We start from the raw sequence: 27,062 nt of genomic DNA on the forward strand, positions 1-27,062 counted from the left end.
CATGCGATGGGGACCCTGAAAAAATAAGTATTTGGCCACATGGAGAAACCGCCGCTGGCTGGTTTGACTGACAATCAGCGGAATAGAAAGATTGCATGAGAAATCCCAACGCGATAAATACACAAATGCGTATAAATGAGTTTAACAGCAGCATGCGCGGAGGCTGCAACGGCAACGATATGCAATTCACTACAAATCTTCGTTCTCCTTCATCTCTATCGCGCGGAGAAGCCGAGCGATGGAAAGCGGGCACTTCGCATATTCTCAGAGGCACCCTCTCCTTCACGGTCTCCACAGATGGCCAACATCTGGGCTGGAGATCGGAGGATATATGCGTCGTTGAGGACGTACAGAGACCCCCTTCCGCAAAGAGAGCTGTTCTAGTCAGTCACAGGCTGCGGGAATAAGAGCCAACAGCCACCGGTTTTATTCCAGGGAGGGAGGGAGGGAGGGAGGGCGATAGTCGGTCGCCCTTTTAATAGGCAGCGGGGCGGGGAGAGGAAGCGATGGATGACTGCCTAGATGTATGAAGGGCCGGGTCGGGCCGACGCCGCGGACGTGTCGGTACCGCCTCTCCCCCTCCCTCCCCGGCTCCTCTCCGCTTCGAAAGGCCTGTCGTGTGAGGAGGAGCCGTCGCCGCCTGCTCTTTGCTGGCTTCGCTGCCGCCGCTGCTGCCTCTCCTTCTCCTCATCCGAGCTTCTCTTCCTCTTTTCGCTGGCTGCCAGGCTCCTGCCCTCCTCAGGTACGTCGCTCCGGGCGGGCGGGCGCCATCTCCTCCTGTTCTGATTCCTTTTTCGGGACTTGTGAGGACAGCCGCTTCGTAAGCAGCGGCGCCGGCGCCGGCGTGAAGGGGGAGCGCTTAACGGGGTTGCTTCCGTGGCACTGGGCCGCTGCTCTGGATTCCTGGGCCCGCTAGGCCTGGGAGGGGAACGCGGGGAGTGGCTGACGGGGCCATCCGGCCACGGGTTTCAGGGTGGCCGCGTGGAGGAGTCTCCTCAGGTTGACCCTTCGCTGCAGGCCCTGTTTGAGGGCCGGTGAGGGCAGGGGAAGGGGCGCCGAAGACCCCCTCCCCGATCGTGGGTTTGTTTTTTTCTCTCTCTGGCGCTACTTCTGCTCCCCAGAAAGAGAACGGCCTTTGTGGAGGAAGGAAATGAATCGGGAGAGTAAGTAACTCTTTACAGTTTTGCAGTAGTATCCTAAATTTGTACGGGATCTTTGGGACACTCTTTTCCTTCCTTTTCCCCAGAAATGGGGAGAAACGGCCTCTTCCCTATTGCTACCTCTCTAAAAGCCCCGTCTTTCTGTGGAAATCGTGTGAAGGTGCGGTGAATAACGAGGGCTTGCATTCCTTTCTCCCCTGAAACTACTAGGAACCACCTTTCTCTCCTTCCCATTTTTTTTTAAATGTTTGTGCGTGATCAATCAAAGTTAATGATTGTCCTTGTATAGGTATAGATTAAGGGGCCAAAGTAGAGTCTGCCTCTAAGATTTACCTCTGTCAAAACGTGCCCCAAAGGATTGGGTGCAGGAGACTGAGCTGGAAGGGGAAAAGGAGGGGAGGTAATCTTTGGGAAGGGGTCTGAATTGCAGTTAGCGATATACGGTAGCTGGGGTTGAATCAACCTTGCTTCCAAGTTGACGTATTTAAGTGTGGCATGGGTGGGGAACAAGAAGACCTTTATTGTATAGCCAACTGAAAAAAAAATGCTAGTCCATTCAGCACAAAACCCATGTGCTTTCACTTTTCTACTTCTCTTTCCAAGTCTGAGCTAATTTTTAGGAAATTCAAGAACTGTCATTCAGCATATGAGGATATTTAACCCAACACTTAGTGTTAAGTTTAAAAAAAAACTATTAAGGCATTCCTTCTAGTTGGTTATAGATAAGGAAACAAAGGGGCTGGTTGAAGCAACATTGAACTCTCACATAGTATTAATAGAATAAGTTGGAATGAGCCTCTAGTTAGACTCTGATTTCTTCTATGAAAGGAAAAATTAGAAGCATCTAAAACTGATCATGATTTTCTGTGATGTCCAAGTACAAACTGGTTTGTGTTCTTTGATTGTGAAGCAAGAATTTTAATTTTGTATGTGCAAGGTTAGAGCTTGTATGAAACTGGTTTACACAGTTAGATGGTTAATCTGTGTATAGTAGTTAATATTGACTACGTTAAATGAAAACTGACCTCAAAGGCTTCAGATAGGGAGATAGGGTTTTTCATAGCCTTCCTTGGAAATGCCAGGAATGGAAACTAAGATATCCTTTGCTATTAAACTATGACCCCCTTACTGAGTATTGTGTCAGCTTGATTTTAGAATCCTAAACTGATCCACGATTATTGTGTTTGAACTGTACTAAGTCCTTTCTTTTAAAATTCATAGTTTGGAATGATTCTAGCAGCGCATTGGGCTGAGATTGATTTTCTTTAATGCTGTGGTTCATTGTTTCTTGAACTGTTACACAGAATGCCTGAACAGCATGAGGGTTGTTCAGACAAAATCAGATAATGAAATAGATTGAATGTTACTACAATTCTAAGACATTCTTTGACAAGTCTCCCTCTGATATGGATGAAATACGTTAAGTTTGTTCAACTCATTAGGATTTAATGTCAATATAGTAAATGCAAGGGAATAGAATAGTATTTTAATATATTTTAATAATTCCTTTTTAAAAAATGTACTAATTGTGTATACACACATGCACACAGGTATTGCTCAATATTCTCTGGCCTTCTAAAGTATAGTGTCAGTAAAGGCACATTGTCATTGGACTTTGGAGATGACTGTGAAATAGAGAAAAGTAATTGCTGAAACAGAATTATTTTGTCATTTTAGTGCAATTCTCCCCCTTTTCATTTTTTGGGTGTATTGACAACATTTAGCACTGCAGTATACAAAGAAAAACTCTTTTTTCATTGCACTAGCACCACTTGTCTTTTTTAAAAATATTGCATATGTTCTTTAAAGGCACATGGATATCCATTATATATTCTGAATGTAACTGTTTTTGTAACAGTGCCTCTCTTTAAGCCTGCCTATGATGAGACTCACAGTATTTGTCTTAATCAGCATAATTCAGCATAATAAAATTGGTTCTCTGTGATATTTAATGATTGTTTGCTGAGAATGTTCTAAGGATTTGTTTGCTTGCATATCCTTAGAAGAAACTGCCTCAAATGTTACTGCGTTAAGGGAAGAGTTTTATGTTAATAGAATAGCAAATGAAGCAGTCCTAAATCTATTTTTTTGTTTGTACAATAGATTTCAATGGAACCACAAATTAAATATCTGTTTAGGTTTGCAAATGAATGCCAGATTGTGTAGTCTTGTTAGCTAAATAAACAAAGTTTACAATAATGTTCTTTGTCTCCTTTCCCATACCCCACCCCATATCTATTCAGAAAATGAAGTTTAGACAGGATCTCTGAAATGCCTATGTAAAAAATGCAAGATTTTCAAGTCACAAAGGCAACTAACCTGAGTTTGGAACTGAGATTGCGCTAATGTAATTAACTGCTGCCTGACAGTGTGATCGGTGGTGAATAAATTTAATAAATAAACTCTACTCTCAATATTTAAATTATTTTGTTGGTATTTGTTACTGTTATGAAATATAACACAGTGCACATTGATTCATGGCTCTTTTGAGTCAGATGTATGGAAAGGCAAATTAAATTAATGTAGGAATTCACCATTCCATGCATTTGATGGTGAGCTATAGCTTACAAAAGCATATTTCTTTTAATCATATTAGGTGGAAAAGGTATTACCAACCTCCTAATTTTTGACTACCATATAGTAAGTAATATGGTTCTCCTTTCTTTGGGATTGTCCTGTAATATGGATCTTATGAGTATTCTGTAATGCTGTTCTCCAATCCAAAATATAGGGTCTTTTTTTTTGGGGGGGTTAAGAAAGCCTGAATGAGTTATTAGTTGTATTTCAGATTCACATTTTTCAGACTGATGTTTCCATATACATTAGTTAAAACTTCTGTTCTGAAATAATATGGTTTGCAGCAGGAATCGTAGTCTAACCTTTTGGAGAAGACTTATTTGGGAAAGGCTGAATTATTTATATATGTGTTTTATCATGAAAATATTTTTCATTAAGCTTTGTATGATATAAGATGTTATATACTGTAATAAATAACTCCTTTGTATCTATTAGTGGTATGGTAAGATTTGAGGGGCAGAAATCGTTAATGGTCTCCTTACAGTGACAAAGTTGTCTCTGAATAATGTGCCGTGCAATCCCTTGTGTTAAAATTTTTTTGCAGTGTTATACAAATTGTCTATATGTTTTCTGAATATAATTTTGTAGTGTTTATTCTTAAATATGTGGATGGGTTGTGCTCTAAACTTTGCAAAGATTAATGGCAGGAAATTCCATATGAAGTATGCATGAGATTTCTGGCTTCTGAGTGGTATTTTGGATCTGCTGAAAAGTTTAGCCTAATAATAGGATGAAAACTTAGGAGGATTTTGATTTTCTATAGCAGGATCTTTATTTATTTGTAAAATTTATTGTCTGCCCATCTTACTCAGAGTAACTTTTTAATTCAAATATATTTACTTGAATTATAAAAATATTAAAGAATTGTTTAAAGTTACTATGCAAACAACTGTGACATTTCAGCCTTTTAATCTAAATATTGTCTACTTTTTAATATCCAGAAATATTTTGTAATGTAAGGGGCAAGGGGCAAAATCTCACATGGAATAGAAGTAGATTCTAAAAAGCTCTGAAAATAGTCTTGACAGAGCTTTTATATGTAAGATGTGTCCAGACCGGTGGATTCTTGGATGTGGACCTGAAAATGTCTGATACTGCATAGGAATAAGGTGTAAGTCTCACTTATAGCAATTTGAGCTTGGTGTAATCGTCTTTTTATCAAATCAAGTGCTGAGAGAAGCATTTATTTGAAGAATGCATACAAAATAACCATTGAAGCATGGTACTAATTCTTTGTAGTAGGTTAGTGTTTGTCTTGATTGCAATATTTTATTAGCTAAATTGTTAAATGGGATCATTGATTAATATGAGTTGTAAGAACAGTCAGCAAGACTTTGATTCTTATGAGGACTGTGTAGTCTGATACAACCCCTCTCCCATATTTGTCATCCACCCCACCCAAGATATGGAAGAACCCCTGGCCAGCCTGCTATTCCCAAACTGCAATTCCTGGTAGCCCTCATTATTAGCAGGATGCTGGGATTGCTAGTGTAGTTCAAATCTCTTGGGACAATTACTCTTATATACAGATGCACACACACACACACACACACACACACACACACACACACACACATTCTCTTATTTCTACTGCATATATTCATTGAACATCTGATGTCTGAAGCTTTCTGTTACATGCTTCTTGCTAGAAACACAGAAACAGGTAGTTCTCAATTTAGACCACAGTTGAGCCCAAAATCTGTTGCTAAGTGAGACAGTTGTTAATGGGTTTTCCCTATTTTATTTTACCTCTTTCTTGCAGCAGTTGTTAATTGAATCACTGCAGTTGTTAAGTTAGTACTGGTAACATGATTGTGAAGTGAATCTGGCTTCCCCATTGACTTTGCTTGTCAGAAGGTTGCAAAAGGGGTTCATATGACTCCAGGACACTGCAACCGTCATAAATATGAGTCAGTTGCCAAGTGTATGAATTTTGATCACGTGACGATCGAGATGCTGCAACTGTTGTAAGTGTGAAAAACAGCCATAAAACATAGTTTTCAGTGCTGTTGTAATTTTGATTACTAAAGCTGTTTTAAGTCAGCTAAGGACTACCTGTATTTAAGCATCCCATCACTGAAATAGATATAGGGGGGAGTACTTGTTAATTATACTTGTTTCACTTAGGTCATGGTTCTGATGGTTCGTTCGTTTTCCTAAATTGAATGTGTTTTCATAATTCACTTACGAAAGCATCAGAAAATACTTCCTCCAGAAGAGTAGCTTATGACCCTCCAAGTAAAACATAATTGTTAAACATCCAGAACAAAACAGTTTATATCCTACCCAGAAGACTACATTTTAGCTTAACTGTTGCTGTCCTGTCCTACATTGTAATATGTGAATAATATTTATTGGTCTGCTAGGAAGATGAATAACAGTTACTGTGATTTGAAAGAGATGGTGGAATCCAGAAAGAATGTATTAAAATATTCCTCTTAGTGAAAGTAAGGGATTTTAAAGCACATTTACTCTTTTTTTCTGAGAATAATATCGAGAATTGCATTGTGTCTCATGCCATATTTAAAAAAACCCTAGACTTATTCAAGCTTGTACAGGGTAGTATGATGATGCAACTAGCTATGAAACATTTTTCTCTTTCCTGTCCCCACAGTCATTCTGTGCTCCACCTATTTCTGCTCTGCAGAATAGAGGGCAAAGTGCATATAGCTGCAGTTTGAGCCAGATTATGAGCTTTGTCATTGTGAGAACTAATGAACTTTGTTCATTGCAGGAAGTTTTCTTCATTGTCTCCCACTGCGAAATGTAGAATGCAATTTTGGGAGGAGCTGGAAGGCAAAGAAGAATGTCATTGGGGCAGTGGAGATATAAAAGGATTACTGAGGCATTTTTTCTTCTGGAAATCTGAAAAAGCTGACACCTTTTAATAAAATTGTGATTTCAGTTCTGATAAGATTAACAAATCAAAAAAGGAGAATTGACTGAAACCTTAATTTTTAGTGCTATTTAACAAACTGAACGTTGATCATTTTCTTAACTTTCATTTTCTCATTCTTAAATCAGAAAATTAAGTTCCCCAAAAAAAGAGATCAAAATTGTGCAATATTTATGCAGGGACATGAGTGAAATTGCAGTTAAATTTCTAAATACAAAAACAACATTATAGGAACTTTTAATCACTAAAGATATTTCCATCCCTATATAATTTAATTTATCTTGTGCACACAGACAACAGTTAAAAATTAACCCTCAGTCATTACATGATTGAGAGTTAATTTTTAACTGATAATTTTTTTGCATATATAACCTTTAATTAACATGTTCAAGTTTGCTCATTGGTTTAATTGTTAGTTCTAGATGTCAAAAATGCACTGAAAGGTAATGTATGAATATATAATACATGAAGCTTTTTTGAAGCAGACCACTGTGGTTTGTTCAGCAAATTATTACATAATCTCAAAGATGATATTAGGATCCAGGCAAAATAGAGGAAGCATGAGAAGTATCCTAATGAGGACTGCCCTATTATTTAAGAAGTAGACTTTCTTCAAGGCCTGATTAAATTTTGGAAGTTATTTAGAGAAAAAAATGCCACTGGATTTAGTTTGTTCAATTCTTATATTCACCTTCTGAGAACCACACATTTTGATGCATTTATTAGGATTCACAGACATTTGTGAAACTGAAATTTTGGATGTTTAACATGCTTTGTTGTAGTAACTGTATTTCTGTGTATTAGGATAGAAATGTACAAAAAAGCATTTGAACATTTACTGCTAAAAATTGTAGATTGTGCTACTAAGAGATATTTCTACTGAAGCTTTGCTACCTGGAAATTAAGATTGTGGTACCAATAAAATCAGATACTTGCATGTAAATAAATGGTATCCCAGTAAGAGTCATTGCAGTAAGTGAGTATGAAATAAGTAAACCAGGACTGGGATTGAGTAGAAAAAAAGCAGTGAAAAAGGGATTCAAAAAACAGGGAATCTGTGAAGTAAGGCTGGAATTGAAGGACATTATGCAGTGGGAAGGAAATGATTTGTCGTCTCCATCCATTTTTGTAAATACATCCATGTTACATACATATCTAAAACACAGGAAAGACCATTTGAAAATATTCACTAGGAATATATGTTGTGTATGCATTTGTGTAAAGGCAATCAATTTTGAGGGTTTCCCTTCCAACTCTGTTATTCTGACTAGATGCCAATAGTAAATTGAGTTCATCTTTAAGACCAACAAGATAATTTTTTCTTCCTGAAATGTTTTTCTTCATAAATTTTAAATTTATTTTATTTATTGAATATATGCTTTGCTTTTTCAGAAAAGAAAAATATTCAAAATAGTAAGCAGAAGCAATATTTTAAAAGAGCAGACTTTTTTTTTCCAAAATAGAGCTCCTGCGAAGCTCAGAAGGTCAAAAGTACCTACATCCTGAAAGCATACTTGAATAAATAATGTTTTTGCCTATCCCTTTGAAAGGATAATAAAGAGCTCTGGAGTTCTTCATGCTCTCTCAGCTTGGTTGTTTGCTTAATAAAGAGACAACTAGTTTGACCTAGGTTGAGGGGGCATTCCCCCTTGAAGAAGATTCAGTTATAAATGAAAACTTCAATGAACAAAAACAAAATTCTTCTCAAAGCTCTTTTGATTTGTTAAATATTATTGCAGATAATATCTACTGATCAGGAGTGGCCAAAGATCATAATTAATTTAGAAGCAATAACGTGGCAGAAGTTTTTGGCAGATGGCAAGATACAATTACCTGTCTATTCATGCTGGTTTTGCCTCTCTTTTTCATGTGCAAGCGCACTGTGGACTAACTAGGACAAAGTGGGAGTGAATTTTGAGCATGTTCCCACTTTGCCTGATTGGATATTAAAAAATATGATACTCATATAAGGAAGTCATGCATCTCTGCACTAAGATACTGAATCTTTTTTATATGCCAAATTTTATTAAATATCAAAGATAGAAAGTTAAAATGCAAAATTACAACAAAAAGGGCAAAGTAGGAACAAGGAACAACGGAAAATTTAAAAAGTGACATAAAACAATAACAAAAAGGTACTTCCAATTACCTTCAAAATGGATAAAATTATAAGATATAACATTCTATTTTACTTTAGCAAAACCAGATACAAAATGAAAATATAATATAAAAAAAGAGATAAACCATAATCATAACAGCTTCACAACTACATATATCTAATGTATAAAACTATAAAATGACATAAAATAAAATGTATATCAATGTACAGTATACAATATTGCTATAATCAAAATCCAATATCTAATCCTCAAATCTCAAGTCAAAACTTCATTTTTATCTTTATCGAACTGAAAATCCAAAAAGGGGTTTCCATGCAGGGGAAAAAAGTAGTCAAAATGTTATCTTTAATCAAAATAGTCAGTTTTGCTGTCTTCACCAGTTCCACGATCCATTCGTGAGAATTTGCATATCCTACTGCCTTTGTTTATATACCTAGAAGCCTTGCAGCAATTGTCATATATAAGAACAAAGTCCGGTATTTATTTGCATTCTGTTTATCCATCCACCATAAAAGGAAAAATGTACATCAACTTTAAGAATCTGGATCAGGAAACCTACCTAATTCCCAATATTTCTTAGCACTTTACAGGTCCACCATAAATGGTAAAAGATGCCCTCACATTGGTTACATTTCCAACATTTGTTTGACATTCCGGTATACATCTTTGACAATTTTTCAGGTGTTAAATATCAATAATACATCATTTTATAAAAACAAACTTTTCAGATTATAATTCAGTGTAAATTTCAGTTCAAAATGTTCACATTTTCCTATTGGAAAATAGGATTAAGCATCAAGATGCTGAATCTTGACTGGCAGTGGAGAAATCTGATAATTAGTTATAATGCTCAAGGTTCTCATGCTTATTTTGTGCTTCTTTTTTTTGAACTGTTTTAAATTTAAACTGTTCAAACTCCTCCCCACCCCCCATTACTTTCCACATACTCCTCCCCTCCTCACTTAAAAACTTTACATAGATGCTATGGCTGTCTTGAATTAAGAGAAAATGAGTTTTAAAGAAAACAAGTGGGCATAGATTCCTCTGTCTGAATGCAACATGGTCTTTTTCTAGTTTCATGTCTTCCAGATATGCTGGGTTGCAGTGAACTTGCTCTCCATGAGGATAAGACTGAGTAAAATATTTAATGATTGCCATTGGCCAAGTTATTATACTCTTGACATGAAAAATGCAAAAATGCAGCAATTCTCTGTTTTCTCTTCCCTGCCCCATTCCAAGTCCTTGAAACTTTGCCAAGCTACATTTTTTTACCTACATGTTTGAGAGAAGAAGAATGCTGTGCTTTCCAGTTTTCATGTTGATTATGTCTCTGAATCGACGCAAAAGATACATCAACTCTGCAGTTTTCAGAACCTTGTAATGTCTTGATTGTTGATCCTGGAAATGGGGCATTGTAAATTGATGGCATTTTTTGTTTGGTTTATATCACCATCTTCATAAATTATTTTCAGATTTTGCTGGCATTTCATATTTAACTACATTGATTATTTTCTTCCTTATAGTATTTAGACATAACTTTATGGAGGAGAGCATTCTTCCTTTACTTTGCTTGGAAATGTGGTTAGGAAAGAATGATAAAAGAAGAATGTGTTTTTCTTTTTAATTCCTGAGAGAGGTAAGTTGAGTTTCTACGGGGACATGTCTTTATCATTTTTTTGACAATAATGCAGAAAATATGGTTGGTTTCTACGGGGACATGTCTTTATAATTTTTTTGACAATAATGCAGAAAATATTTGCCATCATCACCTTTTGGGTTTTTAAAAAAACTTTCCACTATAATTTATCACTCTTGACATTTCCAGGTGGTCTCTGTCCAAGAAATCAGAAAGAGTTGGGTAGCACTTTTTTCAGCTAAGAGCTTTTATGAAAAGGCATAAGCTTTTGTGAACTGCAGCTCACTTCACCAGATCCATTTTTTGCCACCATGAACATAATGTAGCTCTTCTATTATGCCTAGCCAGATACCAGCTCAGCTTGATTTTTTGTATCTTCCAAGCCAGTTGCTGCTACCTGCTGAAATTTCTTTTTCAAGTTGAAATGTGAGTGAGAATGTCTCTGAATTTTCTTGTCCTTTTTGTAGGGATAAATTGTACACGTCCCTAATTAACTGTTGAGGGAAATCTTCAAAATCTACATTCCACATGTGCTAGCTTTATATCTCTATCATTACACAGTCGGATGCCCAGTAAACCAAACAAAAATGTGAAAAAATTAGTATACCCCAACTGAAATTTTTGACTTTTTCTATATATTTCAAATGTAGATATGTGACATTTATTTCATCAGTATTGATATATGGGGATATAATATAACAAATATTATGCACCTTTTATCTTAATTTAAATAAACATATATGCAGATTTCACATGTATGAAAAGTAAATACACCTCAGCATTTATTATAATCAGTTTTCCCAGATCAGGTACAGCTGATTAGAACAGTATTAGACAAGATCTGGGAGGAACCCATCTTATAAAACATTTAGTTTGATTTGCTCTTTGTTGTTGAAGTGTGTGTGGTATCACCTTGCCAAGCTCATAAATCATTCTGAAGCCTTCAGAAATAGGGCTATATATGCCTGCAAATCGAGGAAGGGATTTAAAAAGATAGGCAAACAATTAGCCATCAATCATTCTCGTAGAGGATCTTCACAAGTGGAGAAGATTTCACACAACTGCCAACTTGGTCAGGCCGCCCCAACAAGTTCAACCTGAGAGCAGAATGCAAGATGCTGAAAAAGTCTTTAAGAATCCTAGAATTTCATCACATGGCCTACAGTAACTCTCACCACTATTGATGTCAAAGTGCATGCAAGACAAGACTAAAGTTTGCTCATAACACATTGGCAATGAGCAGGACTTCTGGAATAATGTGCTCTGGACAAATGAGCCAAGGATAGAATTATTTCACCACAGTACCAGAAAATCAAAGATCGAATTTCACACACACACAAAAACCCTTGATACCAACTGTAAAATAGGTTATGGAACTGTTATAGTTTGGGACTGCTTTGCTGCAACAGGGCCTGGGCAGCAACAGGGCCTGGGCAGCTCACCACTATGAATTCCTCATTGTACCAGAGAGTGCTTGAGGATAATGTGAGTCCAACTGTTAATTAAAGTTCAACATGACAGTGAGCCAAGTATTCCAACCAACCCATCAAGGAATGCCTGAAAAACCCATATCTAAATCCCATTCAGGTGTTATGAGGACTTGCAGTGGGCTGTGCAAGCAAGAAGTCCCTCAAACTTTGCAGAGCTGAAAACATTCTGCATGGACAAATGGGAAAAATTCCTTCTAGTCAATGTCAGAGCCTGATAGAGAGTTATAAGAAATATAAATCTTTCCATTCCCCAGCATTCAGTCTGAACCGAGGATCCTTCTTGGATGAGAAAATACCTTCAAGAAAAATAAACTCCAGTTGCCTTTTGAAAAAGCACCTTTGGGACACCTGTTTGAGATTGGTTCTGGCAAAAGGAACAATACTAAGCATTAGTACCAAAGATACTTAATTTTTCCAAGAAAGGAAATGAAATATGTTATTTTGGGGTTCTTACAGGATTTTTATAGTTCTTCAGCTACATCACAATTATTTTTATATATTATATGAATGAAGAAATAATAATAATTGTTGAGGTAATTCCCCGTTAGGAGAATGAGCGCATACAGGGAGACGTATTTGAGAGTAGTGTTTGAATAATACACACACAGCACATAGACATACTGTACAGTAAATGTAGGTTTTTACTTCCAGAAACTTTTAAGCAAAGTTCAAGATAAGCAGTCCAAACACAGTCCAAAGTCATTCACAGGTTAAATCAGTCAGTTTTCAGTCCAGGGATAATCCAATAACGAAGTCCAGTGTCAAAAACAGTTCAGTAACAGACATCAAATCCAAGAATAACAGTCAATTAGGGAAAATGGAGGAACGGCAATACTCTCCAACAGAAGGAAACAGAGACTCACTGAGACACACTCTGAGACTAAGACTAAGACTAAACAACCCAGGTTTCTGGCTTCATTCTTATGGCTGTTTGAGAAACCACATCCAATTACAATTTTTGCATTTTCTTAAAGATACAGTTTTAAAATATCTATCCTGGTTTATATATTTCCAACCCAAATAGCTGTTAGGTGACTTATATTCCTAACAATAATAACATAACTTAAATTCCCTGACTCCCAATGACTCTGGCCAAATCACAACAATAAAACAAAAGTTCCATAAAATCATAAAACATAAAGGTAAAAAGGTTGGCAAATGTGATTGAGTGAAGTGTCTTAATTTCCAATGAGGAAGACCTGGGTGAAGAGCCAGGTCTTGCAGCATTTGTTACTATTGATCTGTCTTACAATTATTAAAAAGGGGTGTTTTTTTTGAATAAGGTATTCTTTTTCACATGACTATACCTCCCTGGGAGAGCATTTCATAGCCACATAGGAAAAAAGCATTCTCTTTGCCAGATAATCAACTTTGAGAAATAAATGCAGTTTCAAAAGGTCTTCTCCTGCTGATCTAAGCAACTGGACAGGCACATGGTAGGAGAAAAATTCTTCAAATAATGATGGCTATTTAGGGCTTAAAATTCATCCCCAGCAATTCAAATTGTGCCCAATAGGTGACTAACACCCCATGGAGATCTTTCAAAATCAAGATCATGTAGTTTGTTCTGATTAATAGTCTACCCACTATATTTTGTACCGATTAAAATATATAGAAGCATTTTACGAGTAGTCAGACACTAGACAAGGTAGGTAGTAACTAAGGTGTGGAGACTTGTTGCCAAGTCCAGCCAACTCAGGAGTAGTAATTTTTGGCACAAATATGCTCCCTAATATAGCCGCTATCTACAAATCCAGTAATAGCTGGGATTCAAGAAATGCTCTTTTGGGGACAATGTAATCATGTTTAAAACTTGTATCTAATGCTGACGTTGTTGATATACTAACAAATTCTTGGTTTAAATGCATTAATATAATATATTAATTTTAAAATACTTTAGAATATTTTTCCTATAAAGATGTTTTGAATTTGATTAAAATCAAATATTTCTGGAGGGTATACTCCCATTTTTTTTTAAAGCAAAAAAACTTTACTCAGATCTTTCTTTTTCAAAGGACTGTAGGTTTGACTTGATGAGCCTCTATTATAGTTGGAATGTAAAGCATTTGCCCAGAGGATATTTGGAGGGCTGAGTTTGTGCTCAACAAAAGGCTTAATTGGATCAGTTTAATCAAGAGAATAGTTGCATGATTTAAAAACTCTGGATTTTATCTATGTTTAAAAATAGAACAAATTGCTTTATTATAATTGTATTAATAAAAATAATAAAAGCTGGTTAAAACACAGAAAATAGAATATGAAAATAGAAATGAAGCAGTGTGTCTTTAAATAATATAAATATGCATTGCTTTCAGTTTATCAGATTTATAATGATACCACAAAAATAATAATTTAGTAGCTTGGTTTTTGTATTTATATTTTTCCAGAAATTCAAAGTGGTATACACAGCAATCCCTTCCAATTTTATCCTCTTGTGTACTAGGTTAGCTGTCCTCAACCATTTCTGCATAATTTTTTAAAGGTCCTCTCAATGGTTCTTTACATTTAGGGGAATTTTGAATCTGTCTCTCCTTCTAATCCAGGGTATGGATGAGCAATGCTGAACTTCATGATCACTTGTGTTCGACTGTATTAATAAAGTCTGATGTGTTGCCTGTCTCACTGTTTAGTCTTTACTATCAAAGATATATTCAGTACTTGTGGGGTGCTGTGGTTCATTATGCAGGAAATATTGTACAAGAGGATTCATACTCCTTAATTTCTTTCAGATTTGTTATAGCCTATTCCAAACCAGGGTTCTCAGTATTGCAGACATTTCAATCATACTACATATTAAAATAGTTTTAACTTTTCAAATGCTCTTGAGAGCTGGCTAGCTCTCTGCTTAATTCCCTGATTCCAATTGCTCAATGCAATATTCAGTTTATAGCTGTACCATTCCCCAACTGTGATCTGGCATGCTTACATAGCACTTACACGATACTTAGTCATCTGCTCAAAGGATAGGAGAAATAGGAAGACTTGACTATTATTTGACTGAAAGTTGCATCCCATTCAGTAATTTAAAAATTGTATAACAGCCTAATTGTTAGGTGGCATAAATAGCAAATAGTTGATTAGCTTTCTCTATCTGAGATTTATATAAATTGTAATCCAGCACATCTAGGAGGCATTAGATTGGAATAGGTTTGGTTTAACCCATTTAGTCTGAATTCTTTGGGCTCTCAGAAACACTTTAAGAAATTTAGCTACGGAATAATTAATGGAATGCACGTTCTGTTCTGAATATAATTTTTTTTCCAGAAGGTTCATTGCTCTGATTAACACAAACTTTTGATAGTTTTGTGAGGCTAAAGTCTTTATAGACTCAAGGTAGCAAATACTATTTTTTAATGATGACTATGACATTTGTCAGATCAGGGAAAAGTAGCTTAGAAGAATAATGTTGATACTTGGAATTCAGAATTTTGGTAGAACAGTTCATTTAGTGACCATGCAAAAATGCAAGAGGACTGAAAAAAGTGACATGACCATTTTTCACACTTCCAACTGTTGCAGCATGTTGGAACGCTTGACAACTGATTCAGATGTGTGATGGTTGCAATGCCCTGGGATCATGTGGTCCCCTTTTGTGACCTTCTGCCAAGGAAAGTCATGGGGAAGCCAGATTGAGTTAATAACTGTGTTACTAACTTAACAACTGCAGTGATTCACATGACAACTATGGCAAGAAAGATTGTAAAATGGGGCAAATTTAACAAATATCTCACGTAGCAACAGAAATTTTGGGCTCAATTGTCATAAGTCGAGGGCTACCTGTACAAATGTTGTATTTTTAAAATATTTTTATTATTTAAGGTTTTTGAATCCTACCTTTTGATTTTTATAAATAGAGTGGCGAACATATCTAATATTATTTCCTCCTCCTATTTTAGCCCTTCTATTTTATTCCCTTTTATTATACATACTTACTATATGTAGAACTATATTCTACAGGATGGTATCAGCAGTAGAGTTCTTCATGTTTTTGGGTTCTATAATCTAGGGACCCCTCACATCCTGGACATAATCTGTCTCAACTTCTTGCCTTGGGACGGTGCAATAGGGCATTGAATGGAAAGACAACTAGAAACAGGGATAGTTTTTTCCCCTAGTGCCATCTCTCTGTGAACACCTAATTCTTGCACTTCTGTCTGATGTGTATGTATATTAACCCATATAATCAAGCTGTAGTATTATTATTATTTATCCTTTTATCATCTTTCCTCTTTTATTAGCATGATGATGATAATGATGATGATTTGTTGCACAGTCAGCCAGTTGTTGTTATCATCTCTGTTTGCAAGTATACTGAGTGGAAACCAATTATTTGGATGTCTAATCATATTTGTCCAAATAAAATATTACAATTCCAATTTTCTGCACAACAATCCTGTGAGATAGGTTGGGATGAGATAGTCATTAAAGTCATTTAGATGGCTTTCATGATATTCAGAGTGTATTATTTGGTTTTTCAATGTATGCCTTTTAGACCACAGGAAAAAGATTAATGTTCATTGAACAGATGATAGTATACTTTTTCCTGAGAGCTTAAAGTTGGAAAGTTTTGTTGTTTAATATAATTTGAATTATTCATATCATCATATAATTATTTTTGGTACACAGCCTATCCTATTTTAATTTTGGCTACTCACAAGCACACAGCTTTTTTTTTTTTTTGCAGTTTAGTGCTTCAGCTAGAATAAATGTAGATGTATAAAAATTCTGTTGGGTTTTCCAAAGAGTTCTGTTATAATTTTTTTTGGCTTGTGAATATCACATAATAGTTCTAAACGTTTAGCATTTTCAGGAAAAGAGCATTGTGTAGAGCACTTAGTTACTCTGGAGATTTGCATTTCCTTCCTGACTCCAGTAAAATGTAATGACTGATGCACACTAGTAATATAGTGCCCTTCTCATTCTATAAGGTCAGTTAGCATGTCAGGCTAAACCATAAGTCTGGGTTAGTGATAAAAATGCTTATATGCTCCTGCAATCTCTGTCTGCAAGCTGATTATGTGAGCTTAATATGAATGATGGTGATTTTCTATCTTAGAAATTAAAGAACAAGTCAGGCTGTGTATTGTAGATGCACACAAAATCAAAATCCAATGTTTTCATGTCATGCTTCGCTAAGCAAGTCCTGGATAGTCAAGACCCTTACCCACTTGTTCTCACTGTTTATGCTTAACTTCAGAGGCAAACAGCATTTCAGTAGTTCAAGAAGCAGTTTAGGAAGCCCATAAGCGCCCAATAAAGATGCTTCTGACATTAAGGAATAATTATTTTATGTTTTTTTTTCTCCCTAGAACTGGAAACCAATTATTCTGTGTTCTTGGAAGGAAGTAGTGAGAATTGTGTTGCTATTAACAACTAGTATTCCACAACACAGTCATAAATTGAATTGTATAGCCATGGAATACAGCATTAACCACTTCCGGTGGAAAAGAATCTACTGTCTCCTGAGATATATCAATTTCATTGTTGAACTACTCTTAGCATTAGGAATTTTTCCTGATTCCCCACCCAAAATTTACTTTCTTGTGATTGAGACATATTGCTTCTTGACATCTGGAACAACTCTGAACAATTCTGCCCTTCCTTCTACATGACAACTCTTTAAATACCTGAAGCTAGCTAAATTGCCTCGCTGTATTTTTCTCTTATCCTGATAAACATTCCAGGCTCTATCATCTTGGTTGCTTTACTCCACACATTCTCTAGTTTGTCAGTCTTCCTAAAACATCCAGAACTGGATGCTGTATTCTGAGTTTAATCTGACCAATTGCAGCATAAAGAGAAGTAATGTTCTTGATCTTGGCTCTCTACTCTGCTGATGAAGTAAGGAATGCATTTACTTTTTTGCAGTTGCATCAGAATCAGGGTTATGTTTAGTTGGTGATCTACCAAGACATAGCTTCATATGTGCCACTCTTTGGAACTTTTTGTCAGCCCTTTGAAGTAGGCCTACCCAAGCCATCTTCTTCCATCTCTTGGTTGTGTGATTTATTGCCCAACTAATTTCTTAATAGCTTGTTCCTTCTTTCCTTATAATGACTATAACACTTAATATGTAGGATGGGGGGAGAGGGAGAGACTAGCAGAGCATGTTATGGACATCAACTAGCAGTCAGAAGACATGAAGAAAAGGGAAAGTAATGGGAAGCTGGACAGGCTGAGGAAAATGCATCATGGATTGTCTATTGTCTTAGAAGGGGCAGTAATTCATCCTTCCTCAAGAAAAACATAGGATAACAAACATAGATGCATAGATTTGTAATGGTGGACAAGATAGAACAACTGCCACTTGCTTAAATATGGACTCTGAAAATTAAGAATTGAGGAACTATATGAACTAAATTGTCTAAATGGTGACACATTGGTCGAATTTGAGACCATAGATGCAGAAGTAAACAATCTGAGGCGTAGCAAACACCAAATCAGTCTTGCTAGAGTTCAGCCTATTTTTTTCCCCATCCAGACTCCCAGCACCTTCCGAATATGAGATCACAATTTCCATAGCATTGCTTGCTTAGCCTGGCATTTTGATTTCCTACCTCTCTGGTAAAGATCTAATGCTGGGAAAGGAGAAAGGAAAGAGAAGACAACCAGCAGTAAGATGGCTGGGACTCAGTTACAAAAGTGATGGCTTTAGTTGTTGGACGGCCTGAAAGAACAAGTTTGGGATAGATGTTCCTGGAGAAAACCAGGATGTGGTTGCTAGAACTCGTAGTGTAATCTTACAGATTTTGTGTCCGCCATCCCTCCCATTTAGGAAACTTGAAAACTTGTCTATTTTGCTAGATTTTAAATGATATACAATTTCAGACAAGTGGTTGTCCAATTTCTTCTTTAAAACTTCCAGTGTTGGAGCATTCACAAGTCCCAAAAAAATAGTTTTGTTTTAACTTTAACTTGGGTTATAGGCATTTCACCTTAGAGGGATTTTATTGACTAAACTTCTCTGTAGGTAAGGTTGCAAGTCTTTTTCATAAACTCAGGATTTCTTACTTTTCCTAAGGCAAATTAAAATTTCAAATTTTGTCTTGTGGCTTTCTTTTGAAGACAGTTGATCTTGCCAATAATTTTGTTGCATAAAAATTGTTTTTAATAGCTTGAGGTATATAAATATAATGCGTGATGATGTAAAAATATAGAATTTCTTATGTATCAATTAGATTCATCAATTTCTTTAATTTTATAGTTTAAAAGGCAGTGTCTACAAGAAGCAGGAATGGGGAGGAAAGGAAGAAGGAAAAAAACCACAATCTTGGGCATCATTGTTTAAAGTTATCTTGGAATGGCTGCTGGTAAATAACAACTAAGAGAAGCAAACCAAAGCAGAATTCTCTCTAATCAGGCATTATGGCGGAATCTGGAACTGAAGTGAGGAGTGGAGTGAAAAGACTGGCTAGCCTTGAATTGCTGATAGGAAAAAGCCCCTGAAAGCAGATTCTCTCTAAACTTTGCAGTGCTTATCTAGTAGTTTCTGTAGTGAGTGCATTATTAGTCTGTTAAGATTCCTGGCAATAGCAATAAACTACTCAGATCAACTCTTTGTGTTGCTCCTGGTTCCTTGCGCCAGAAGGGCACAATGAAAAATGGTATTGCTCCCCTTCTCTCCTTTTGCTTATTCTAAATATTATAATTTCCTTATAGATATTTTTATTTTATTGATTTTTAAAAAAAATATCTCATTGTTGACCTGCTACTTGGAAACAGCATTGCTTCAGTGATATAGCTGTAAAAACGCTGCCTTTAAGATTTCTTAATCGTTTTTCTCATTTGTCCTTATTTTCTTTGCAGATTTGTTCTTATAGTTAAGAAAAAGCACAATGGAATTCTACGAGTCTCCCTATTTCATCATCCTAGTACCTTGTGTTGTGATAGCCGTCCTCTTCCTCTTTTTTTGGCTTTTTATGAAAGAAACACTGTACGATGAAGCCCTCGCCAAACAAAAGAGGGACCAAAAGTTTCTGCCTAGTAAGACTGATAAAAAGAAAGCAGAGAAGAAGAAGAGCAAGAAAAAAGAGGCCCAGAATGGGAACCTCCATGAGTCTGACTCAGAGAGTAGCCCTCGGGACTTCCGGCTGTGTGATGCTTTGGGGTCAGAGGAGGAGCATATTGTCCCTCTTCCACTGAATGTGACAGAGGCCCCCAGCAGTCTCCGGGAGCGCAAGAAGAAGGAGAAGAAACACAAGGGCAACTCAGAGGAACTTGTGCCAAAAGAGTTGGAGAATTCTAAGTCTGCAGGAAAAAAAGTAGAGCCCGTACCTGTAACAAAACAGCCCACCCCACCTTCGGATTCAGCTGGGTCTAAAAAAAAGTCTGGACAAAAAAAGCAGAAAAATGGAATAGGTATGGCTGTGTTACCAGTTGGGTGTTGGTTTTTTTGGGGTGGCGGCGGCAATATATTAGTTAATTGTGCAAGTCACACCGCCACTACAGAATAAGAGTCATTAGCTGCAGGCTTACAGTTTAAATGATACTGCCCCAAAGGAAAGGGAATGGGAAAGCAACAGTGAAATTAAGCAAGTTCAGGCACCAGTTTCTAATGTTATCTGTTTATGTTGATGATGGCCAATTGGAATCAAAGTGAGGTGCACTCAGTTCAAAAACAAGTCTTGACAGTCCTTCAGGGCACAGCCTGGCAATTACTGGATGTGGCTGTGATTTGTCTTGAAGTTGTTAGCCTTGAATTAAGGCTTATCTGGAACCTGCTCCCTATTTTTTCTTGACAGGTAGATCTGGGATTGGCTGTAAGTGACATTTCAAACCTGCTTGGTTTAAAATATTAAGCCAATCCAGCATAACATATTTCCTATATACCTCATAAAGAGGTTTGGATTTCAGAGGATTATAGAGAACCCTTTTTTTTAACCATTGCTGGATCCTTAAGTCAGAATCAGCAAGATTTGTTTCATTACCTCTGTTCGATAATATGCATACTTTCCTTCCATCCAATTATAGTAAACCAAAGAAGTAGCTAGGAAAAACTATTGGATAGGAATTTTTTTTATATACTAAAGGGAAAGGAAAAAAATAAACATTAAAAAAGAACAAAAGTTCAACAAGAAAAAAAAATGTATTTTATATAAAGAAAATTACATGGCCAGTTTTATATCTTGTCCATGTGGGGGTAATATGGCCCAGTTTTCCAAAAGAAACCAACAGGTATTGTAGATTCAAGATGAGAAAGATGGTACAATCCTAGATTTACAGTATTGAAGAATAGTTCTTTTTCTGTTTCTTCATACAATGATAAATTCCAGATTGTTAGTATTTAATTAAAAATACATTCAGATTTTGTACTGTGTGATTTTTGTCACACTGTTTTTACATACTTAAGATTACTATTAAACCAAATTATTGGGGCACGCTTAGTGTACATAAAGTGTGCAAGTGTCTCCTTATCCTTTTTTCAGACCATGTTGTCCCATAATGTATTATCCCCCATAGACAAGATCTTATATTTTTTGTGCCTTGCATTTAGCAAGAAAACTGTGAGAGGGACAGGCAGATGAATCCTAGGACTTTAACACTACATAGACTATGCAAACAAGGAAGAATGCATTATTTCTTTTAATAAACTAATTCTTTTAATAAAGAAATAATTTCAAAATTGGACGTGACACATGAATTAAAGAGTTCCTACCTAGTAATAACTTTATATGTAAAATTTAGTCTTGGCCCACAAAATTTCATTCACTGTTTTCTATCAGCGGTTTAAACTTTAGGTTCTTTTGATCTTGCTAGAATGGAGCGATCTACAGAAAGAAGCTTTGAAAAGAGAAATATTTTGTTAGCTTACATAAACTTTCCAACTATACAGAAAATGTCTCAGATTCAGATATTCAGATATTTTTTAAAAAGTTTTCCTGTGGCTAATCCACTGTGCATTCTTAATTATAGTAACATATTTTTGGCTTTCTCAGTATTTAAAACTATTTAGCCAAATACTTCTGAGATATGATAATTGTTTTACATATTAGTATAATGTCTGTTACTATAATGCGGGTGAGATGTATATGCAGCAAAGATAATATTTTAGCATGGGGTTATGATTGCTTATTGTGTTACGGCACCTTTTGTTTTAATTATGAAATTTTTAAACAACTTCTAGTGGCCTGCTTTATATCAAGATATCAATCATGGTTTTCAGATTATAGTAGCTAGGGTTTCACAACATACTGAGCAGAAAATGAACTTCATGGCTTAATAAGATTAATAAAGGGATCTAATAATTATGATTTGTAATTCTAAGATTTATTATAGCTAATGAGCAAACCATTACTCATTAAATCAGAATAGAAATAATTCTATATGGACTTCCTGTAGAAAAATAAGTGTCCCCTCCCCTCCAGAGGTTCATGGTCACATCACAACACAGCCTTAGCTGTGTTACGAAGATCAGTGCAAACCTTTGGCTTCCCTGCCCTGACAAATTATGGATGGAATACTTGAACATCCTTGGAATAGATAGCAATAGCAATAGCACTTAGACTTATATACCACTTTATAGTGCTTTACAGCCCTCTCTAAGCAGTTTACAGAGTCAGAATATTTCCCCCAACAATCTGGGCCCTCATTTTACCCACCTCGGAAGGATGGAAGGCTGAGTCAACCTTGAGCCTGGTGGGATTCAATCTGCCAAATTGCAGTAGGAGTAACTTGCAGTACTGCACTCTATCCACTGCTCCACCAAGGCTACATTTTCTCTCTGGCTGTTGAAATTTAAGGTGATTTTATCCTTATGTCCCCACTGAAGTATCTTACTTGATTTTTCTAAACTTATTTTGAATTGAAGTACAAAGCCACATCCTATTCTGGATTAATTTGATATGTGTACATACAGTATACAGATAGTCCTCAATTTATAACAATTTGTTTAGTGACCATTAGAAGTTAAAATGGGACTAAAAAAAAGTGACTTATGTCCATTGCAGCATCCCAATTACATTCAGATGCTTGACAAATGTTTCATATTTATAATAATTGCAGTGTCCCGAGATCATGTGATAATTTAACAAGTGCAGTGATTCACTTAACAAATGTGGCAAGAAAAACCATAAAATGGAGCAAAACTCAGTTAGCAAATTTCTCAATTAGCAACATAACTTTTGGGCTCAATTGTGATCATAAATCAAGGACTACTTGTATCACGTATAATATATTATATGAATTCAAGTGCTCCATGCAACTTGTACATGGCTATACATATGTATAGCATGAATGCGTATCTACAAACATGTACAAACATTTTAGTATGTATAGTATAAAGCCTGATATAGCTCCTTTTTTTTAAACAGATGATCAGGATGCCAAGAGTGAGTCACTTTTGTCCACATCCAGAAAGCAAGATCCTCTCATATTGCATCCTGAGATAAAGCAAGAAAGTGGCTCTGGGAAGAAGAAAGTATCTGCAAAAAAACAAAAGACAGATAATGGTAATACAAGTGCATTTTATATCTGATGTTTTAATAACCACCTTAATGGGATCTTTCTTAGATGAAGTATTTCTGGGTTCAGTGTATCAAATTCAACCACAAAATCACTCCCAGATCAAATCAGCATTGGTGCATTTGTGGAAATGAGGATGTAATTTTAGTGTCAATCCTCAATGGCTTCCTTCTCAAATGCACTAGGAAGAAGGAAAATGGCTAGCAACATCATTCTCATGAATCAAATGTACTTAGAGGACACTGAAGTTGGAACGTTCTCTTCCCTCCAGTTGTCCCATAAAATGGAAGACAAAACTGGAAGATCTGGCTTGTAGTACGCATGCAGATACTTGACTTTGGGGAATCTGTGCTTATTAAATTACATTAATCTACTTCATTTAGAATTCTATTTTACTAATCCTCTCCCACTTGTGATTGTAGGACTGTAACTTTGTTGCTTGTATCCTTACAATTTATATTGACTGTTTCCTAGTATGATTTGATTGTTGATTGTACCCTATGACTATCATTAAGTGTTGTACGTTATGATTCTTGATTTTTAATGAATGTACCTTTTCTTTATGTATACTGAGAGTATTTACACCAAGACAAATTCCTTGTGTGTCCAGTCACACTTGGCCAATGAAGTATTCTATTCTATTCTAATTGTGATAAATGACAATCCTTTTTTACTTAAGGATTGTAACCAATTGCATTATGGCATGAACTTTCATAGCCTGGAATCCACTTACTTTACATGAAAGAGGAATCATTTAACTAAATGATTCATTTATGAATTGTAAAGATTTAACGTGTATACTTGAACTGGGCTACAGATTATAGATATTAAGAATAGCAGTATTCAGAGCTATGTGAGTCTATAGTTTTCCGTGACAATTTGTTTCTAGAACCAAGGAGGTCATCCTGCCTGACAATAAAAAGGTTAGGGAAGAAATGGCATGCCAAGCTCAGTTTTTGTTGGCAGAGGCACCATGGGCCGATCCTCCGCTGTTTCCGGGGGACCTCATGGGCCAGATCTAAGCACCCCTGGGTTGGATCGGGCCTGCGGGCCTTGAGTTTGATACCCCTGCTCTAGAAGCTTAAAAGTGGTATACACCGTATCAGTTTATTTTCTCCTCCTTTGAGTGATGATTTTTAATGGTACATTGCAAATATGTTTGCATGTATATTTATTACTGTACACTTAACCTTATAAATATATCTTCAGAGCAGCGTCCCCCAACCATTTAGGTACCAGGAATCAGTTCCACGAAGAGAGGTTTTTCCATGCACCGGAGGGCGTGTGGTTTCCTGCGGATGGGGCTTTGCTTGTTTGCACAGCCTGGTTTCTGGCATGCCACAGCCCAGTGCCAGTCCATGGATTGAGGGTTGGGGATCCCTTCTTTAGAGGTATCTCATGACATACAACCATTCTGTTATTTTTCTTTTCTTTGAGAAGTGTGTGGAATGTTTCAGTTTTATCCATACTATAAGCTTGGAAGCATATCCTTCAAGGGACATCTGTTTCCTGCATTGTCAGACCAATTTGTTGAACAACAAACTTTGATTTGAGGTAAAACGGTGCTGCTGAACCAGCAAAAGTGGCAAGTGCTTTAATATAGGATAGGATAGGATAGGATAGGATAGGATAGGATAGAATAGAATAGAATAGAATAGAATAGAATAGAATAGAATAGAATAGAATAGAACAGCTTTATTGGCCAAGTGTGATTGGACACACAAGGAATTTGTCTTGGTGTAAATACTCTCAGTATACATGAAAGAAAAGATACATTCGTCAGGAGTCGAGAATCATAAGGTACGACACTTAATGATATAGGGCACAATAAGCAATCAATCATACTAGGAAATAGGATGAAGGAACCTGATATTTAAATATGGGTGTGTCATTAGGTCAAGGTGGGCAGATTCTGAATTAGATCCAAGTAATGGCATCGAACTGATTTTAACTTACGCAAGTGAGCGATCAATTCAGAATGCTGGTATGACTGTCCATAGTTCTGTAAACTAGGGATGAGGTGACAAAGAGTTTTCAGAGAGAGAATGGTTAACGCTGTCTGTTTTGGCCTCTAGTTCCACTCACTGCTTTCTTCAGTTTTTTCTGCCAAACATCTTTCTACCTCTTTGTATACAGGTGAAACTCGAAAAATTAGAATATCATGCAAAAGTTCATTTATTTCAGTAATGCATCTTAAAAGGTGAAACTAATATATGAGATAGACTCATTACATGCAAAGCAAAATAGTTCAAGCCGTGATGTGTCATAATTGTGATGATTATGGCTTACAGCTCATGAAAACCCAAAATCCACAATCTCAGAAAATTAGAATATTGTGAAAAGGTTCAATATTCTAGGCTCAAAGTGTCCCACTCTAATCAGTTAATTAAGCCATAACACCTGCAAAGGGTTCCTGAGCCTTTAAATGGTCTCTCAGTCTGGTTCAGTAGGAATCACAATCATGGGAAAGACTGCTGACCTGACAATTGTGCAGAAAACCATCATTGACACTCTCCATAAGGAGGGAAAGCCACAAAAGGTAATTGCAAAAGAAGTTGGATATTCCCAAAGTCCTGTATCAAAGCACATTAATAGAAAGTTATGTGGAAGGGAAAAGTGTGGAAGAAAAAGGTGCACAAGCAGCAGGGATGACCGCAACCTGGAGAAGATTGTCACGAAAAGGCCATTTAAAAGTGTTGGGGACTTTCACGGGGGTGGGGGGGACTGAGGCTGGAGTCAGTGCATCAAGAGCCACCACACACAGACGGATCCTGGACATATTCCATTTGTCAAGCAGCTCCTGAACAACAAACAACATCAGAAGCGTCTTACCTGGGCTAAAGAAAAACAGAACTGGTCTTTTGCTCAGTGGTCCAAAGTCCTCCTTTCTGATGAGAGCAACTTTTGCATCTCATTTGGAAACCAAGGACCTAGAGTCTGGAGGAAGAATGAAGAGGCACACACTGCAAGATGCTTGAAGTCCAGTGTGAAGTTTCCACAGTCTGTGTTGATTTGTGGAGCCATGTCACCTGCTGGTGTTGGTCCACTGTGCTTCATTAAGTCCAAGGTCAGTGCAGCTGTCTACCAGGAGATTTTGGAGCACTTCATGCTTCCTTCCGTAGACGAGCTTTATGGGGATGCTGACTTCATTTTCCAGCAGGGCTTGGTACCTGCCCACACTGCTAAAAGCACCAAACCTGGTTCAATGACCGTGGGATAACTGTGCTTGATTGGCCAGCAAACTCTCCTGACCTGAACCCCATAGAGAATCTATGGGGCATTGCCAAGAGAAGGATGAGAGACATGAGACCAAACAATGCAAAGAGCTGAAGGCCGCTATTGCAGCATCCTGGTCTTCCATAACACCTCAGCAGTGCCACAGGGTGATAGCTTCCATGCCACGCTGCATTGAGGCAGTAATTGCTGCAAAAGGGGCCCAAACCAAGTACTGTATATGTATGCATGCTTATACTTTTCAGAGGTCTGATATTGTTCTATGTACAATCCTTGTTTTATTGATTGCATGTAATATTCTAATTTTCTGAAATTGTGGATTTGGGGTTTTCATGAGCTGTAAGCCATAATCATCACAATTATGACAAATCATGGCTTGAACTGTCTTGCTTTGCATGTAATGAATCTATCTCATATATTATTTTCATCTTTTAAGTTGCATTACTGAAATAAATGAACTTTTGCACAATATTCTAATTTTTTGAGTTT

At 36.6% G+C, this 27,062-nt stretch overlaps 1 protein-coding gene across 50 annotated transcripts in view; it reads left to right on the plus strand.

Moving 5' to 3' along the window:
- Positions 1-487: 487 nt before the first annotated feature.
- KTN1 (kinectin 1) overlaps positions 488-27,062 on the plus strand; it is a 94,215-nt gene continuing 67,640 nt past the window's right edge. For 33 of the 50 annotated variants that reach the window (XM_026670199.2, XM_026670197.2, XM_087952381.1 and 30 more), the window contains exons 1-3: positions 488-742; positions 19,686-20,237; positions 23,189-23,326. In XM_026670199.2, the coding sequence (XP_026525984.1) occupies positions 19,715-20,237; positions 23,189-23,326 (661 nt within the window). In that variant the 5' untranslated portion in view covers positions 488-742; positions 19,686-19,714. Of the gene's footprint in view, positions 1,164-1,462; positions 1,561-19,685; positions 20,238-23,188; positions 23,327-27,062 lie in introns of those variants that run through there. The other 17 variants (XM_087952366.1, XM_087952365.1, XM_087952384.1 and 14 more) reach the window with 3 other exon arrangements.

Source organism: Notechis scutatus, chromosome 1 (assembly GCF_049901735.1).
Source record: "Notechis scutatus isolate UNSWTSFEM ecotype Mainland chromosome 1, rNotScu1.2, whole genome shotgun sequence".
NCBI classification, from domain to species: Eukaryota; Metazoa; Chordata; class Lepidosauria; order Squamata; family Elapidae; genus Notechis; species Notechis scutatus.